The 18,917-nt window shown below is 41.6% G+C and overlaps 1 protein-coding gene across 4 annotated transcripts in view; it reads left to right on the top strand.

Annotated features, from left to right (window-relative positions):
• gse1b (Gse1 coiled-coil protein b) overlaps positions 1–18,917 on the top strand; it is a 375,321-nt gene that overhangs the window by 348,438 nt on the left and 7,966 nt on the right. For 3 of the 4 annotated variants that reach the window (XM_057347519.1, XM_057347521.1, XM_057347522.1), the window contains 9 exons: positions 1,139–1,336; positions 9,910–10,121; positions 13,170–13,336; positions 13,798–13,998; positions 14,163–14,342; positions 14,598–14,953; positions 15,196–15,529; positions 16,652–17,259; positions 18,719–18,831. In XM_057347519.1, the coding sequence (XP_057203502.1) occupies positions 1,139–1,336; positions 9,910–10,121; positions 13,170–13,336; positions 13,798–13,998; positions 14,163–14,342; positions 14,598–14,953; positions 15,196–15,529; positions 16,652–17,259; positions 18,719–18,831 (2,369 nt within the window). The remainder of the gene's footprint in view (positions 1–1,138; positions 1,337–9,909; positions 10,122–13,169; positions 13,337–13,797; positions 13,999–14,162; positions 14,343–14,597; positions 14,954–15,195; positions 15,530–16,651; positions 17,260–18,718; positions 18,832–18,917) is intronic. The other variant, XM_057347520.1, reaches the window with a different exon arrangement.

Below are 18,917 nucleotides of genomic sequence, written 5' to 3'. Positions count from 1 at the left end.
CCAACCCACCCCCCCCCCCATATCTGTTGTCTTTGTGAACTATAATTTGTTATGGATCTCTGTCGATGACCAAATATTGCAAATAGTGTCTGATACATCCATGCTACAAAATTGTGTTGTTTTCTTATTTTTCTGGACACAACTAATAGCTAGGCAAACAGATTTGTTGGTTTGAAACTTTGTGGTAGTTATGCTAGCCTCTGAAATAAATGTGTTTTTCGTTTGACTGTCAGATTTGAGGGCCTGTGCAAAAAAGCAGATTTTTCGATGTCAGATTGGAAATCTCTCTTTCTTTCTTTTAATGTTATTCGATTACACACTACTGTACAAGTAAAGCAGTGCAAAACAACTTTAAAATTATATCACTTTGAGCACAACCTTTGACCCTTTTACGCATTAACCCTGTGCTCCAGCTGTCAGGGACAGACAATGTTTTGTGTGTTAGGGGTGGCAATCATTTTGTCCCTTACGATTCGATACAGACTGGATTCTTAGGGTCATGATTAGATTCAAAATCGATTCTTGAATCCTGAAGTACTAATTTGCATATTTGTGACTACGTTGCATTTGTGCTCAGGGTCAGACTTGTGTTGGCACGTTTGCTTCTAGTCTCTGAACAGTCACATACTGTGTTTTAATGCAAGTGCCCAATAAAGCCGTTCTCATTGAGATATTTTCTTTATCTATTGTCAGAAATCAAAACAAGTATAAAATAGTAAACAAGACTCATTAATATACTACATGTTAACTTGCAGTAAATTCCACGAATTATACACCTACGTTAAGGAGCAGTGGTTTCAGCTGTATGACTGTATTTCTCTACTGCTTGTGTATGCTTCGCTGTAGCTGTACGTGATGTTTGCTCTCCCTAAAACTGTCCATGTGCTGCTGCATCACTCCTGCGATTAACTTGCCTTCTTGTTCCTTCATCATCACGTTATTATTATTTTAACTAATATTTAAAAAAACAATTTAGAAACAATCTTTGAACCGATTCAGAAAGGTCCATGTCTTCATGGCGATGCATCTTTCTTCCCTATCCTAAGTAGCGGTTCTCTTGACCAACGTCACTGCGAGGCCGAGTATTTCTTGTTTATTGCTGCTAACATTTCCCTCCATCTCTCTCTGTCTCTCTCAGGCATGAGCCATGAGCCAAAATCACCATCATTAGGCATGATTTCCACGGCGACCCGCACCACAGCGACTGTCAGCCCCCTCACCCCATCTCCTTTAAACGGTTCAGTTGTGCCTAATGGCAGCCCTGCATCTCAGTCCACTCACTCTGGTTTCGCTGCCGCCCTCCGCAAGCTGGCCAAACAGGCCGAGGAACCTAGAGGTAAGCAATGACTCCCCATCATGTGGCCCCTGACCCAGGTCCAAGATGCACTGTGGGTATTTTCTCTTTGTAGATGTTATAGTGATTGTTTAGTGAAATTCACACTGCCAGGGAGGCCAGAGAATATTACAGTGTCAGATATCATGCTACGAATTCACACACTTCTTTAATGAATGAATGAGACATTTATATAGAGCTTAATTGTGTATTGCTGTACACCCAAAGCGCTTTACAATCATATGAGGGGGGTCTCTCGCTCCTCAACCACCACCAGTGTGCAGCAACCACATGGATGATAAGACGGCAGACACTGTAAAATGGCGCCAGTGTGCTCACCACACACCAGCTTTAGGTGGAGAGGAGAGAGAGATAGAGCCAATTCAGAGGGTGGGGATTATTAGGAGGCCTTGATTGGCCAGTGGAGGAAATCTGGCCAGGACACCGTGGTTACACCCCTACACTTTACGAGAAGTGCCATGGGATCTTTAATGACCACAGGGAGTCAGGACCTCGGTTTAACGTCTCATCCGAAGGACGGGTTTATTTAATATGTTATTATTTTTAATATAATATAATATTAATTTTATACTTGAAATTTATCTTTTATAATCTCTGATTGACAAAGTCGAAGATCGTTTGTGCCGACATGGATTACAATCTTACTGAATTTACGATTAGCTTTAGCCAGCACATTTAAATTTGATTTGATCGTTTGAACAGTGTTTTGACCTGCGAATATGCTGGCTCACGGCCACGAAATTTCTTCATCTGGAAGAAACGGAGTTGTGTACGGAGCTCGTAATGCTACCCACATCCAGAGGTCACGTTAACTGAAAATTCTTTGTCATTGACGGACTTTTTATACCAGTGATGGAAAAATCTGAAGGCCGTCCGTCATTTTGACGGATTACAATGAGGGCAGTTTGTAATTCCCTTTTTGTCAAGTTGGTAGCATCCAATCATCTCCTTTCATCAGAACGTGATCGTAGGGACGCAAAGAGACCAAAATCAAAAATGAGCCTAAATCACCATCATTAGGCATGATTTCCAAGGCGACCCGCACCACAGTGACTGTCAGCCCCTTCACCCCATCTCCTTTAAATGGTTCAGTTGCATCTCAGTTCACTCACTCCGGTTCCCATTCATTACTCATAAACGCCTCGTCCATTCAGGAAAACCCATGCGAGATCAGCAGAGACTCGTGGTGTGGAGCCATGGGTGTGTATAAACAAGACGACTATGACGGACCACCACCGTCTAATTTGTTTCAAAACGAACTGAAAATCTTTTTGCACTTTTTATACAGCGATCTCTAACTTTTTTCCATCAGAGAGCGATAGCGACTAGTGTCATTTTGGATAAACCTTAACTTTCAATGAGTGGAAAAAAGTCTCCCTGCATCTTCTTTCATGACCTAACAGCAGCTTAAAGTTACTTGTAAGTGAATAAATGAATGATTACAAAACAGCTTGTAAAAGAACCTGTTACTGACTGGACATATGAACATTTGTCTATAATTAGTATATTATGTCTGACAACAGAAACATTAAACATATAAACGACTTCGGCTTTATTGGGAATTAAAATACAGTAAATTCAAATAATGCATGTATGTTGCGATGACGTCACAAACATTCTATTTGGCACGTAATATCACCTTACACCATAGTGACGGGTAAAATAGATTGTGACAGATTTTTTACGTGCCTGTCCATCAAAATGACGGACAAAGAAAAAGTCTAGCGCAACCTCTGCCCACATCCAAAGTGTTTTCTGTCTCTCTTTCACTCTTAAGGTCATTGCACATTGAGTCCGATATTTGCATCCTAAATTTCCGCATTTTAAAAAATAAATACGACCTCACGTTGTGTCAATCACATTTACACACTGCCTCCGATATTTTTGTCCGTCATAAAAAAGTTTGGACTGGGTTCGATTTTCTGCGTTTTTCGCATCCGTAGCAAGCATTTTGAGAGGCATTTTGACAATTCAGAGACACCGTACAAACGAGTGCCGAATACGAGAAAACGCATACGAAAATTTCGGAATGTGTGTGCAAAGACCTTTACTATTCTCAAATAAAGTTTGGATGCAAGACTCTAGTTCTAAAATCTCTCTGTCAGCCTAACTATTTACATACATTTGTCATATGTGAAGCTCTTGCCGCTGAAAGAGAAGGCTAAACTAAACATATGGCAAGCAGTGCATGTAAGAACAAAAATAGAAGAGGAAGCCATAACTCACCGGGTTTTCTGACTTAGCAAAGGTTGCTTGATGAAATTATAGTATATAACGTGTAGGAGAGAAGAAACAGTAGAAATGACAAACTAACGAGTTATCTTAATGCTACACAGTACACACAGAAGACAAGCTAACAAACTAGCGTTATGCTAATGGAGTTGAGTTAACTATCTATTTTGGTTTCGATTTTAGGTAGTGCTGTCAAAAATAATGCTAGCCAAAGGATGACAGAAAAAAACATGCTGCGATAATTGCATTAAACATTTTTTCGCATTACTGCATGCGATTAATTTTTTCAGATTAACGCGTTAAAAATATTTAATGCAATTAAAGCAGCACGCGTTTTTCTGTCATCCTTTGGCTAGTGTTACATTATATGATCACGCTCTTATTCATGCAAGCACCATTTGAAATGGCTTTGATGCATCCAGCACAGAAGCTGTGCATCTTGGAAAATGCATTTCCACCTGTTGTCTTAGAGATGTTTTTTTTTTAAGTAGTCATTTTTTGGAACAGTGCTGCATCATTGTCTAGTTATGGGAAGCAGCTGACTGAGTTACACACAACACACTTTGTGTGTGTCTGCCTGTTCTCGGATGGTGATTGTGCACATAGGTAGTGTACTAATGCTTGTATGTACACACACACACACATGCATACATACCTACCGAGTGACCACTGAGCTAGACTCTGTTTGTAGACAGAGTCTCAGCAGGAAAGCAGTCTTTAAGCGTCTGCCAGGAGTCGTGATGTACTGCATGTTTCCTGTCCCCTGGTGTGAGAGTGTCCAGCAGACTCAGGACAAGCTCTCCACCTTAGGGACTGGCAGGCTGGGCGGCACCAGCACCCTGCTGTCAAGAATAACATCCTCTCCGGTCATAAACCCACACAGCCTTGCTTGCCTTCAACGTTCACACTGTGTTTACTGGACTGCTACAATGAGCACTTTGAAGAAAAGATTTTGGAAAAGATATTTACATTTTAAGTTGAGGCTTAACGAGCCCCTAGCGATTAAACAAGATACCATAGATATCCAGATCAAGATTGCTTTTAGACCCGTTCGTTTAGAGCATTTGTTCCGGAATCTGGCAGTCAGAGAACGCCTGAACAAGGTGGTCTCAGCCAGCTTGAAAACAAACTCTGGAGTGGATCGCTTGTGGTTTTAAAGCAATCTGACCCAACGGACCCACGCACCAGTTTGTACATTGTACATTGCATGAAAAGCAGCAGTGTGTGTTTTGCAAATATGGTACAATACGACTTTTACAAGGTTTTTAGGGTGCGTGTCTTAAAGAGTCAGACTTTGAATATTCAGTGGAACAGTGCAACGTTTAAAATGATTAAATAAAATATACATCTATAAAGAAAATCATATTATACCCCTAAAGCCACTTTCGCACCTGATAATTTCAAGAACAAAGTTTCACAAGTTTTCCTTTGGGCCATTTACCAGATTGCATTTTACTGGTATTAGGACCTCATGAGGACAATGCAGCATTTATAAAACTGTTTTTTTTATAAAATTTGTTTTTGTTGTCTGTGGAGGGTTTCAACATTGTGATTGAAAGAGCAAAAAGGGAGGACTGAGAGACAAAAACTCCTATGACAATTCAAAGTGCTATGTATGAATTTGTATGCTGCATGGATCTGGTTATGCAACAATAGTTGTCAACAAGATAAGTTCCATCACTTGTTGTCTTTCTCATTGCGTCTGTCCTTGGCTGGTATGTGGGTGGTGTTTAAAAACAGACAGTTCATTCATTTATTCTGATTAGGTCACTCACAATTTTAGAAACACCTCTACCACAATCCTACCGATTTGTCTCCGGTCCAGACAGCTGTGGGTGGGCTGCAGTCAGAAGCTTGCAAACAAGAGGGACTGATGCCGAGACACTACAATTTAAAGGGGTGAATTAACGCTGTTTCAAGCATTCTGACTTCTTTAAAATGTTAAACGTGCTGGCTTCTCATGCTTAACATGGTCAACTTGTTAAAAAAATGAGTTGGACGTATGACGTAGTATTTCTGTGCTTGACACACTCCCCCATCACTACAACTAGTTTCGGAAAGTTTTTTTTATAAGTCTGGATCCCTGTTTCGTAACATGGATCCTATTCCTTTTATTGGGCAATTCTCCCGGAAAAGCTCGGCTAGGCGACTGACGAGCAATAGGTCGCCTACCATCAAGATTGGCTTGGAGCATAGTGTACATTGGTGTGATGCATTCAACCTGTATTATAATACTCATGGAGATACTACATTTTGGTCTATGTTAGGCTTTGGTGTCAACCCTGGTTTGATGTCAGGGATTAATTCCTGTGATTGTCATGAACGTTTTTCTGGACTTTCTGGAAGTGTGTTCAGAAAGAGGCACTCGATCAGGATCAAGTAATAATTGGTTTGACTGTTACATCATCGTGTCTCAGATAAATGGAAAAGTCTTACAACGTTTGCATGTCTTGCAATACATTTGTGGCAGGCGGACACAAGTGTCGTTGTGTTTTAGTCATAAAACCGAATAGACTAAAATCAGGAAACAAAAACGAGCATCAAACTTTTCATTTGATATTATTTGCGTTGTTATGTAAGTGCTTGTTTGTGGTTATGCAAGAACAGTGATAAACGGTTGGATTTAGTAATACTTTGGTGATGGGAACATTGGTGATGTGAATATGTATGTTCATTTTGCCTTGTGGTCTGATCGCGTAAATATTTTGTCCCAGATTCTATGTATTTTAGGGATGGCTCTGCACCACCACCTAGTCATCGAAGGCTGTGTACAACTCCTACCGTAACATTTGCTGAATAGACATTGTCATGGGGCTAGGGCTGTCACGATATCAATGCTATCAATAATGCTATCAGTCCAATTCATCTTAATTTTATTTATTTACTGTTCTCTTTTTTTGGCTAATGAATCATTCTCAAAATATGAGTATAGGGAGACAAGTTTATTACCATTGTAATTTTTGGCAATAAAGGCAAAATTTTAAACAGATGCTGAACAATTTACACTGTTATTATAAGTGTAGTATTCACACAATATCTATTTTCATGATTGTTATTATAATGGTTATTGTCAATACTGGTATACTGTGACAGCCCTACTTTATTGCGTCTTTATTGCAGAGGGGGCTAACTACAGCCTGTGGGCCACACATCACAACTATAATGATATGCAGAGGAATAATAGTGGAATGATATGGTTGGTATTACTCATAACGTTTTCGAGCTGATATATAAATAAAACAATGACAGTAGCCGGGTTTCCATCCAAAATTGCGAATTTAGTTAATGCGCAAAATTGGAATATCGCATGCATAAAACATTTGCGAATAAGCACCGTTTCCATCCAACTAGTCAGCCGTCACTTCCTAATAAACTGCCACTAAATATCAGTAAGAAAAGTAAGAGAAGTCACTGAATATAATAATTTTCATAATACTTGCGCAAGCAGACGATTACGAAACACATTAAATGCGGTGCTTTTGTGGATGCCTGCTGTTCGGGAAACACAGTCGTGATAGTTCTAAGAGGCAGTTACAGAAATACTTTGACGACTTTGCTCAGGCATTTAAGAATGACCATCACAACATTTCTGATGCTGTGTAACAAGATCATTACTCTAGTTAGTCAGGTTACGCCGTCTCTTAGTGCAATTACGTGACTTTTTGGAGGAATTTATTCGGCAAATGCGTTTCCATCTCCCATTATTCGCATTAACCCTTTTTCGAAAAAAAGAAAAACCACCTCAAGCGAGCGTAAAAACATTTTTGCGAATTAAGGGTTTTTAATTCGAAATTTGCCGTTTCCATCACTCGTTTCTGATGCGAAACTTCAAAATGCGAATAAAACCAGAGTGATGGAAACCCGCTTAGTGTGTGTTTAAAATGGTCGTCGTATCTGCTGTTTCACCATTGAACCATGTGGTGCAGAGTGCAGAAGCAGCATATGGAGCAAGGCGTGTTGAGTGCTGCTCTCACAGCAGGTGTGAAATGGGCTGTTTAATTAACTGCTGATGCTGTTCTAATGCAGCCCAGGATGCGTTTGTGTTTGTGTGTGTGAAGGGCCAGGATGTTTTCTGCTTGTATGTGCTTGTGCGTGTGAAGAAGAGATGTTGTATGTGTGCATGTCTGTGTATTTTGAGGTGTGTGTGGGCAGCATGTGGAAGAAGTGGGTTAATGGAGGACCCCACAGGGAACAGAGATACACATTAATCACACTGATACACACAATATCTCTGTGCAGTGTCAAATCTGTTCATTTCAGTGGCATTCAGAGCGTGACAGGAAGTGTTGGGGGCCTCTCATCCATATTTGGGTATGGCTTCCTCTGAAAGCAGCTTGCAAAGACACATCACACTGAATATATTTGAATATCATTAGCATCTCATATATACACACCAGTTTGCAGGGACTCAGATGCAGTGTCAGGCCCATCTGCCCTTGTGGGTGTTTCAGGATGGCTGATGTTCAAAGAAAAGACACCAATAAAACCTGCATGAGGGACAACAACACACAAGCACTCATTGAGATGTGTGTGGTTTTATTGCTGCAAAGTCACAAAATTGTGTCTTTTTGATCAACACACACATAAGATGGAGGGGGACATGAAGAGTGGTATTGTATTATGGACACACGCACAGGAATAAAAATAAGAACATGATTTCCGAGTCCCGTCGGGTTGATTTTTATCAACTGTGGATGTTAAGACGACCATAATTCCATGCCCCTTCACAGCATCATGAAGCTATCCATTGGTTATTGTTGTTACAGTTTCTGGTTACTGAGGATTTGTAAATGTTCCTTTCTGTGTGTGTGCGTGCGTGCATGCGTGTGTGGGTGTGGGTGAGAGAGATTGTGAGTTTGTGTTAATTGACCGAGTGTGACAGGAAGAGGCACTCAGAGATCTTTTCGGGACTCAGCTGTTAATTGCTGTTGTGGGAACACCACACACTTCCTCCCACACACACACTCACTCTCTCACACACACACACACACACACACACACACACACACACACACACACACACACACACACACACACACACACGCACACACACTCACACACACTCACTCTCTCTTTCTTATTCTATCTGGCTCTCTGCATGCATGTTTAATTGTGTTTTTTTGCGTGCTTCTGTAATTACTGCAGTAAGCACCTCTTTACCCCTCTTCACCTCGGCTGTTTGACTGAAACCTTTGTGGTGCTTTTCTTAAAAGCTTTCATCAGAGAACATGAGCTCCTAATGGTTTTCCCGAGAATGTGCAAGTTTTATAGGTGTCACCAGTGCATGCATTTCTAGTGCTTGAAGTAATAGGGCTAAGATGACTTGTTTCACATCTATACTTAGTAACCAGGGGCGTATCTAGGATATAAAACCATCAGGGGCTGAGCCTAAAACATTAGGGGCTAATGTAGGGAATTTGGATTAGGATGTAAGGGGTATTTTTTTCAAGGAAAATATGCTTTGCATTAACTTTTTTATGCAATATAGTTTATTAGCAGACACAAAATAATCACATAAATTTAAATGTATTCTCCTCAAGGAAAATATGCTTTGCATGAACACATTTATACAATATATTAGTGTTGCACGATACACTGGGTACTAGAAAAGAACCGCAATACCCTTCTGTTAAAACAATTACCAATTTCTCATTTATGTGGTACCGGTACTTTAATGACGTGCGCGTTTAAGAGAAAACGCATCCTGAAATGCGTCCATTTGCGGCAGCCATATGTGCGTGCAGCGCTCTCTTCAGTCAGTCTCTTCAGTACAACTTTCTTTCCTCGTATTTGCTCTGCAGATTTCGGGGTGATGACGAAATTAAAGTCATGGCAGCAAACATAAGTGCCTTTTCCGTCTGTTCACGACTTGTCAGTGAAGCAGATGCGCAAAGGGGCATTATAGCCGAGTTAAAGGGTGCGGCAAAGTGCAGACGTAGTCCGTCTGTGCAAAATCTGCAGACCAAAAGGGCCAACATGATATCAAATGTTTGCATAAAGTTACATTTTTTGCTGGACATGCCCACAATCAGTTTGTCAGACCAAAATGAATGAAAAAAACACAGTTCAGGTATTTGTATTTATCATTATTATTTGTTTAATTAAAAACTGGCCATCGAAAATCCAGTTTATTTGTTACTAGTTTTCTTCAACCGTTTGTCCACTTGTGTTTACCAAGACAAACTCATACAGGTTTGAAACGCTGTGAGTGGCGTTACTTGATTTAATTTTCATTCACAGAGACATGAGCTGATGTAGGAACTTGATCAAAAGCGTGAAGTACAATAATCCACGACTTAACTGTTTTGTTTTGTTTGTTTTAGCAGCGTCCTCGATCAGCAGCGAGTCATCTCCTGTCTCGTCTCCGGCCACTAACCACAGCTCCCCGGTCAGTACACCCAAGCGTGGCCCCATGGGTCCGGTTATCGTGCCTCCCAGTGGTCACAGTGTACCCAGTACCCCACCCGTGGTCACCATCGCCCCCACCAAAACTGTCAATGGCCTGTGGAGAAGCGAGAGTCGACCAGTTCGAGAGGTAAAAAGCCAAACCTCACTTTCTCCTGTCTACATAGGCAACTTCCTTCTAATTCAGCATCCTAGCTAAAATGTTAAGCTCTAACAACTGATTTTATGTGTACACAAACAAATGAATACCTACAGTTGAATTCAGTAGACCCTGACATTAGCATGTTGGTACACTAAAGTGATGCTGTAAGAAAATTCACGATTTGCATAGCCTGACGTACGTGTAAAGTGTTGCCAACGATATTATTCCTCTGTTTGTTTGTTAGAGTTGTGGTGTGAACTTCACTAGTCTCATGAATTTAGAATGATTAAAAAAAAAAAAACATAGTTAGTGCCTGGTGTGAGTGAATAAACAAGCAGTAAGCCACTAGTAAGCTATTAAGTTCATGGCTTGTACAGGTGGCTGCTTTTTTATATGCGATTAGTATGTGTGACATATGTTTGGTGAACCATCCCACCACACACACCCCCTGTACCGCCCCCTGACACCAGTGTTGAAAAATGGCACAGCAATGGCATAGAACATCTGTGCCTGCATTTCTCCTTTTGATGCCTTCAGTCAAGTGCAGCTTTTGTCTGTGTGCGCTTGGTTGACTCATTATGTTATTTGCTTTCAGTGGCCACTGCTGCTCTCATGCTGAGAGTAAATGTCCATGTAGCCCATGTCCAACCTTTTTGCATTTAAATGTAGCAATGTCACCTCCAGACGCTTCCCTCACTGCAGATATTACTGCTGTGTGTAACTGGGAACCATACACAGGACAGCAGCATTGCATGTTTAAATGAATCGCTATGCATGTATGATTTTTTTTTTAAAAGACAGTGTTTAAAAGACAGTTTTTTGTCCTTTTTACCTTTATTAGTGCAGTAGGAGAGAGAGGACAGGAAGTGAAGGTGGGTGAGAGAGGGGATCAGGAAAGGACACGAGCCGGGACCCGAACTCAGGTCGCCTGGAGCGCAACAGCGCCATATGTCAGAGTACTTAGATTTTTGAGACGCTGCGCCAATCAGCTAACTGGCTTGTTTACATCAATTTTCAATGAGTTGCTTGCCCAGTCTGTTGTCTTCATGTGCTTTAAAAAATCTGTCATCGTTCCTTTACCAAAAAACAACAAGCCCTCTTGTCTGAATGACTATAGACCTGTGGCACTGACATCGCTGGTTATGAAGGTATTTGAGAGGTTAATTAAAAACAACATCTGCTCTTGCATTCCGGATAACATAGACCCTCTGCAGTTTGCCTATCGCCACAACAGATCTACAGAAGATGCCGTTTCCCACATTCTGCACACCACTCTAACTTACGTCGACAACCCTGGAAATTATGTGAGGCTACTGTTTATAGATTATAGCTCAGCCTTTAACACTATAGATCCCCACAGACTGGCCTCTAAACTCAGGAACCTTGGTCTTAACGCCTCCCTCTGCGATTGGGTTCTGGACTTCCTCTCAGGCAGACCCCAGGTTGTGAGAGTGGGCCAGACCATCTCGAATACTATCACCCTGAGAAAAGGTGTGCCACAGGGATACGTCCTGAGTCCTCTGCTTTACTCTCTCCACACACATGACTGTGTGTCGTCTCATAGATCCAGTTCTATCATCAAGTTTGTGGATGATACAGTCGTATTGGGCCTCATCTCTAACAACGAGACGGATCTCGCCTGCGATCCTGAAACTTTTCTATACGGTTGCCATTTAAAGTATATTGACTTAGTGCATCTCATCGTGGTATGGAAACTGTTCTGCCCAGGACTGCAAAGCCCTGCAGAGAGTGGTGCGCTTAGCTGAGTGCATCTCTGGGTCTGATCTCCCCTCTATGCATGACATCTACAACAGGCGATGCAAAGTCAAGACTGCTAAAATCTTTAAAAACCCCACACACCCTGCAAATCCTCTCTTCTGTCTACTGTAATCTGGTAGATGTTTCCGCAGTCTGTTGGCCAAAACAGAGAAGCTCAAGAAGAGCTTTTCCCCCCAGGTTATTGGACTCCTTAATATGGACACATCCCGCACTTTAAGGACTCTTACAGTGTAATGTCATTCACCAGCTCAGTGCACTGGCACTTTACCATTGTACTCATAAAACTGTAACATATATTTGCACATTTCTGCTTCCATTGCCATCCGCTGCCTACCTCAACACTGATCTCTTTTTTACACCTGTATTTATTGTAAGTGAACAATCTTTTAACTTGATAGTATGTAAATACATTGTTATTGTTATTTTCTTTTGTGTATATTTTCTACATGTATTTTCTGTTTTCTATTATCTTCTATATTGCACAGTCTTTGGAGTGTACCAGATTAACATTTCACTGCAAGTTGTACATTTTTACAAAGTGTATGTTGCAAATAAATTCTTGATCTTAACCACAAGGATATCGGCTGCGATTGGACTACACCGTTTTAGTATTTTAGCATTATGCATTATGGTCTGCTGTTATACATAGGGCAGTGAATACTAAATAGCTCAAAATACGCAAAATACGTTATAGTAATAGCTATGTTGTAAAATCACCTAGCTGTTTATATCTTTGTTCAGCATACATGTTGGGTCTAGTTTTTTTGTAACCATTTTTTAGCTGTCAGGTAATGCACATTAAATGCATTTTCCACCTCTGAGAGCTTTAGAGAGGAATTCAAGGGTTCAGAGAATTTAGGGGGTGCATAGTGTGATGTTGCTTTGTTACGAAGTTAAGCGTGGTGTACAGCAGAAGATGGAGGAAAGAGAAAGTCACAACATCGGTTATACATTTTTACATACATACTAGTTATACATTTGTAAAGATTTCATATTTTGCAAGAAACTCCATTTATGAAGTAGGCCTATATGTTCACATGTTTAAGTACTGTTTTACAGTTATACTTAGTATTTAAATTGTTTTATATCTTTTATTGTTATTATGAAGATATTTTAAGGCTCAAATGTTTTTTTGTTGCTTAATGCATATATTGTGAAAAAAAGCACATCAAAATGACTAAACTTCTCTCTGTGCTCAGTGTGTTTTAGACACTGAAAGAAGCACACTTCTAACACAGACTGCCGATCTTTCATCAGGCCGAGTCTGGGAATCGTGGCATCAGTCGTGACAGGTTAACTTCAGAGACTCCTGCAAGCCAGGAGAAAGGAGGTCCCACAATCCCAGCCCACTTGATTGGAAACCCTTATGCATTTGGCCTGACCCCTGCATCTGTGATGCAAGATTCACGCTTTCAGCCTCTTAAGTGAGTATTTCTGACCTTACACTGTCTAATCATTTGTCATCTGTACCCTCACACTTAGTCTCACAACCACATGCCATCACTCATACAAAGTCATCTAAAGGATGAGGTGAATCGTGAATCACTAAATATCATTCACTCCAAAACTGTTCTGATGAGAATTGTTATTCTAAAATGAAATGTATTTCTCTCAGGACATCTATCATCAAATATTTAAACAATAGCAATATCTGTCAATAAATGATTGGTGGATTGAAACTGTTCTGGGCAAACTCTCTGCCTGTGCAGAAGTGCAGCCAAAACCTTTTTTTAGCAGAATTGTATTTTTACAGTATGTAGCACTCACACACACATACATTTTATATCGTATCTATTCCTTTGTATATACAGTATATGCACACTCATCCTCTCTTGGTTTTATCGGCTCTATTCCACTGACGTCTCATCCTCTGTGTTACTGTCAGTCTGCCCCGTCAGATGTCTCATGCCGTTCCCCCGGCCGGTGTTCCAGAGGAGTACCTGAGAGGATTCCGTCCTTATGCCACAGCCGAGGAGCTCCGCATGCCCTCATTGCCACTGGGGCTGGATCCTGCCACTGCTGCTGCCGCCGCCGCAGCATATTACCACACTGGATATCTGCCCCACCCTTCCTTCTCACACTACAGGTATATGGCTGGCAACACAAAAAAGGGGTCAATTTTCTCTAAAAATTTGAACATACAATAGATGTATTGCATACACATGCAGTTCGGTAAGATGACATGATTTCTAATATGTAAAACTACTGTTTGTAATGTAATGCTGTAATGTGTCTCTGTATCTCTCTCAGAATGGATGATCCGTTCTGTCTGTCAGCACTGAGGTCTCCATTTTATCCCATGCCTGCAGGGGGCGCTCTACCCCCTCTACACCCATCAGCTGTACCCATGCACCTGCCGGGGGTCCGTTACCCTGGAGACCTGAGCCACCCGACACTGTCCAGCCTTCAGTCCGAGCGTCTGTCTGAGAGGTATCTACTGGTACTGATTATACATGTTCATGTGTGAAGGAAGTGTGAAATTCATGAAGCACAATGTATATTTGTCAGATAAAGACATGTTAGGAAATTGGGCATAAGCCTTCAACGAAAATAATAAAAAATCAGTTAAGTGTGTCCTGGTAGTGTGTTTTAAAGTCCGTGTTACCATCTGTTACTACCACAGTACTCTTCTTCACACATGTATTGGAGTGTCATTTTAGCTAATGTCTGTGCGTGTTTCCACAGGCTCCAGATGGAGGATGAGCTGCGGCAGAGAGACCGAGAGCGTGAGAGAGAGAAAGAGAGAGAACGAGAGGCCGAACGAGAAAAAGAACGTGAACGAGAGAGGGAGCGAGAGATAGAGCTGGAGCGTGAAAGAGAACGAGAGAGAGAACGCGAGCGAGAGAGAGAACGCGAGCGAGAGAGAGAACGAGAGCGAGAGAGGGAGCGTGAGAGGGAACGGGAGAGAGAACTTGAGCGGCATAAGGAGAGGGCAGCGAGGGAGAAGGCCATGGAGAGCCACTATCTGGAGCTTCATGCGCTGAGGGGCCCTGCAGATGACAGAGCCAAACCTACTGACCGAATCCCTGCAAACAGAGCTGGTACAGCGCTTTGGCACATGATGATCGTCATGTTGTGAATAAAGACGTAGTAGTGTCCAAAACAGTGTCTTTCATAGTGGTTTAAACACTAACATTGTGTAAGACCATGCATGTCACAGCAAATTTGACCTTGATGTCTTTAAGACTTGAAGTCTGACATCTGTTTGACATTTAATAACCATGCTTTAATCTCATTAGCTCAATCTTGCAGTCGTCACAATAACTATTATTATTTCCTCCAGATAAAACCAAAGAGCCTACCCTCTCCACCCCTAAACCCATCCAACCTACTCTGCACCACCCTCTAAATTCCACCCATCATCCTGTGCCCAGCCTCGTCTCTGCCCATGGCTTGTACCTAGGCCCCGCAGGCACAGGACCTGGCAGTTTGACAGCAGCCAGCATGCTGCAGCGCACCAATGAGGAAGAGCGCTGGTTGGCCCGGCAACGGAAGTTACGGCAAGAGAAAGAGGACAGGCAGTACCAGGTGTCTGAGTTCCGTCAGCAGGTTCTGGAGCAGCATCTGGACTTGGGCAGGCCGGGAGAGAGTGGCGACCTGCAGACAGACGGACACCGGTAAGACATTAGTTTACAAATGTTTTATCACTAGATATTGTGAGTGTGTGATGCAGTTTGAGTTTAAAGGGATACTTCACCCAAAAATAAAAATTCTGTCATCATTTACTCGCCTTTGAGTTGTTCAAAATCTGTATAAATTTGTGTTTCTGATGAACACAGAGAAAGATATTTGGAAGAATGCTTATAACCAGACAGATTTTGCTCCCCATTGACTCCCATAGTCGGAAAAAATACAATGCTAGTCAAAAGTACCCCAGAACTGTTTGCTGTCCTACATTCTTCAGATTGTTTTCTTTTGTGTTCAACAGAACAAAAAAATGATAAAGTAATTTTTACTACTATGGGAGTCAATGGGGGGCAAGATCTGTTTGGTTATAAGCATAATTCCAAATATCTTTCTCTGTGTTCAGGTGACGTATCCCTTTAAGGTTTCCTGCATTCCTTTTTCATTTTTGTACACACTGAGCTTTGAGCCTATTGATAGAAAGTCTTCAATAAAGATGCCGCTCATTGTTTCATACCACTCATACCTGTACTTAGTTTGCAGTGCGTATGCATTGCGTATTTTTTCTGTGCCCAGATTAGAGCCCAGCACACGGATGCAATGTGATGCAGTGCAATGCAGCGATCATTTACACATCAAGTCTATTTTTCAGTACTGAATTAAAGCGATAACACATGGATCATGCTCAAATTTACACAGATTGGCATGAAAATGTAGTAATTTCACCAGAAATGTTAACAGTAATCTACTAATTTTCACAGTCATTTTATTACTTTGATTCCGGGATCAAGCAAGAAAAAGCGAAACACTTACCAGGAGCAAGAATACCTAAGCCTGCCAAAGTCTAAAAGTATATATTTATTTATCTGAAATACACTGCACAGTAGGTTATATTGTGTGTGAGTGATGGGCTTCCCGCAGAAAGCGAGCAATGGCCTACGTGACTGTTGTTGTGGAGAAGGAGTTCAATTCTGTTAGTGCTGGATGTAAAAATCTGCACAGACCACTTGAGTCCTTCTGGTTAAATCACTAGAGTTGTGTTTCATGCCTGTTTTGATTTTGTTGGTGATGTTTGTGTGCCAGTGATAACCGCAAAGTATGTCACGCTCTCATAGACCTGTATCACGAGACCAACACGAGACTAGCAGCAGAGATCGGGAAAAAGACAGAGAACCTCCTCACCTGGGAGCTCCGCCCCCTCTCATCTCCCCAAAGCACCAGCACAGAGACCACGCCCCTCCACCCACCACGCTCTGGAACCCCGCATCGCTCATAGAGACCTCCACTGACTCCAGACGCCCCTTGCATGACCACCCGGGCCTAGGTCCCTATGATATCAACCAGCTTCCTGTACCGCCATCCAAACACGACCGCCATTACAACCCAGAAAAGCTGGAAGAGGGACCTCGGAAAAGGAACGATCTGGACAAATATCCACCGGTCCGACCAAGTGGCTTCTCTGAGCCAAACACCTTTTTAGTGGAGCTGGAGAAATCCACCCAGAGCTTCCTAAACCAGCATAGGGTGCCGGTGAGTCTGTCTGGTGCATACCGAGAGTTGGGCGCGAGTCTTGGGCCCAGCGGATCATTTATGCGCCTCCAGGGTCTTTCATGTCTCGCGCCTGATGGTCTGTTTGTGTACGATGAGTTCCTGCAGCAACACAGACGAGCTGTCAGCAAACTGGACCTGGAGGAGAGAAGACGCAGAGAAGCCCGAGAGAAAGGTACATGTTCAACAGCTGAAAAAGACATCATCAGATGTCGAAAATTAGTCCAGAAGTGTACTGTGCCTAAAGGCTGTGCCATTGGTCTTCCAATAACTGGTGCCCATGCTGACTAAGAATTGGCAGTTACAATACAAAAGTTGGGTGAACATCCTCAAAGAGTGGTGTTTCGAAAATGTTTGCCAGAGGTTATAATGAACTCTTTCCCCGCCAAACACAGAATTTTCTGGGTATCTGTTTTCACTGTGGTACAGCAGGTGGCGCTGTTACACATTTTCTGAAAGATCACAGTAGCTCTGAATCTAGAAACGGTAAATATTTGATCTGTTTCTTATTCATCGTCCTGACTCTGATATGGGCAGAGTCCATAATTAGAATGCTGATTATCTCAGCTGTTTAATCATGTTGCATTTTTGAAGAAACCTTTTAAGGGGGTGATTAAATAAAACCAATGAAGTTAAAAAGCAGAAACTCTGTTCTTTCATTTGGTGTATTGTTTGTCCATATATTCATTAAAGAAAATGTACTGGGAGCCATCAAATTTGAGTAAAAATTATCAAAAATGCTGCCGCTGGCGGGGAAAGAGTTAACTGTTAACAAAATAACTCAACTTTATTTATATAGCGCTTTTTACAATTTTCATTGTTACAAAGCAGCTGTACATGAGACATATTGACTATAAGCAAAACAATTAAAGTTGTACCTGTAAAAACAAGAAAAAGGTGAAAACACAGAAGACAGACATACCCACATACAAAACACTCCACACACACAATATGCACACGTACTAACACACATAGACATAGACACACACGCACGCACACACGTACACAAACAAGTACACACACAAAGTGAGAGCAGACATTTAAGATAAAGGAGAGAGAAGCACAGGTCAAATATAACAGACTATAAATTCCTATATGCAATATTAATTAAGTAAAACTTTAAAATTCTGAAGCAGCCCCCCCGGCCAGGCAAATAGTGCAAAAGAACAGTATGCAAACGGTGGCGAGGAACCCAAAACTCTAATCGAGAAAAAAAAAACTCAGGAGAACCCAGGCCCAACCAGGGGATTCCAGTTCCCCTCTGGCAAAAGCTGCTGCCCCTGCACAAGCTCCACAGAGCTTGCACAACAAGGCTAAATAAAAATGAATAAACTTACTAATAATGTAAATTATAGTTTTAAGATTATCATTAATAATCTAATAGCATTTGAAATTTTGTGGTGAAGACGTGTCAGGTGACTGCGTCCTTCTTTATCCAGCTCTTTCATCTCAACTCTTGTTAGGTCGCCGCTTCCCAAAAGTTGGGAATAACATTGAAGTAACACAATTAGAAAAACTGTGTTGATGCAGATGTTGCGGAGATCATTTATAAAATTAGAATGATTGTAAATGTAAAGCTTAAATGGTTTGTAATGAACAGTGAGTTGTTGAGTGATAATTGATGCTTTGTCTAGGTTATTACTATGAGCTGGATGACTCCTACGATGAGAGTGATGAAGAAGACGTGAGAGCTCATCTCAGGAGGGTCGCCGACCAACCGCCTCTCAAACTAGATGATTCTGCTGAGGTGACCAAACACAACACCACACCCAACCGCCTGTTCTTTACAAAATAAAGCATTGCACCATGAATTTCTAATCAGTCATCTCCATG

The sequence above is a fragment of the Triplophysa rosa genome, linkage group LG12, assembly GCF_024868665.1.
Source record: "Triplophysa rosa linkage group LG12, Trosa_1v2, whole genome shotgun sequence".
Taxonomy (NCBI): Eukaryota; Metazoa; Chordata; class Actinopteri; order Cypriniformes; family Nemacheilidae; genus Triplophysa; species Triplophysa rosa.
This window is presented reverse-complemented; position numbering and strand designations above follow the sequence as displayed.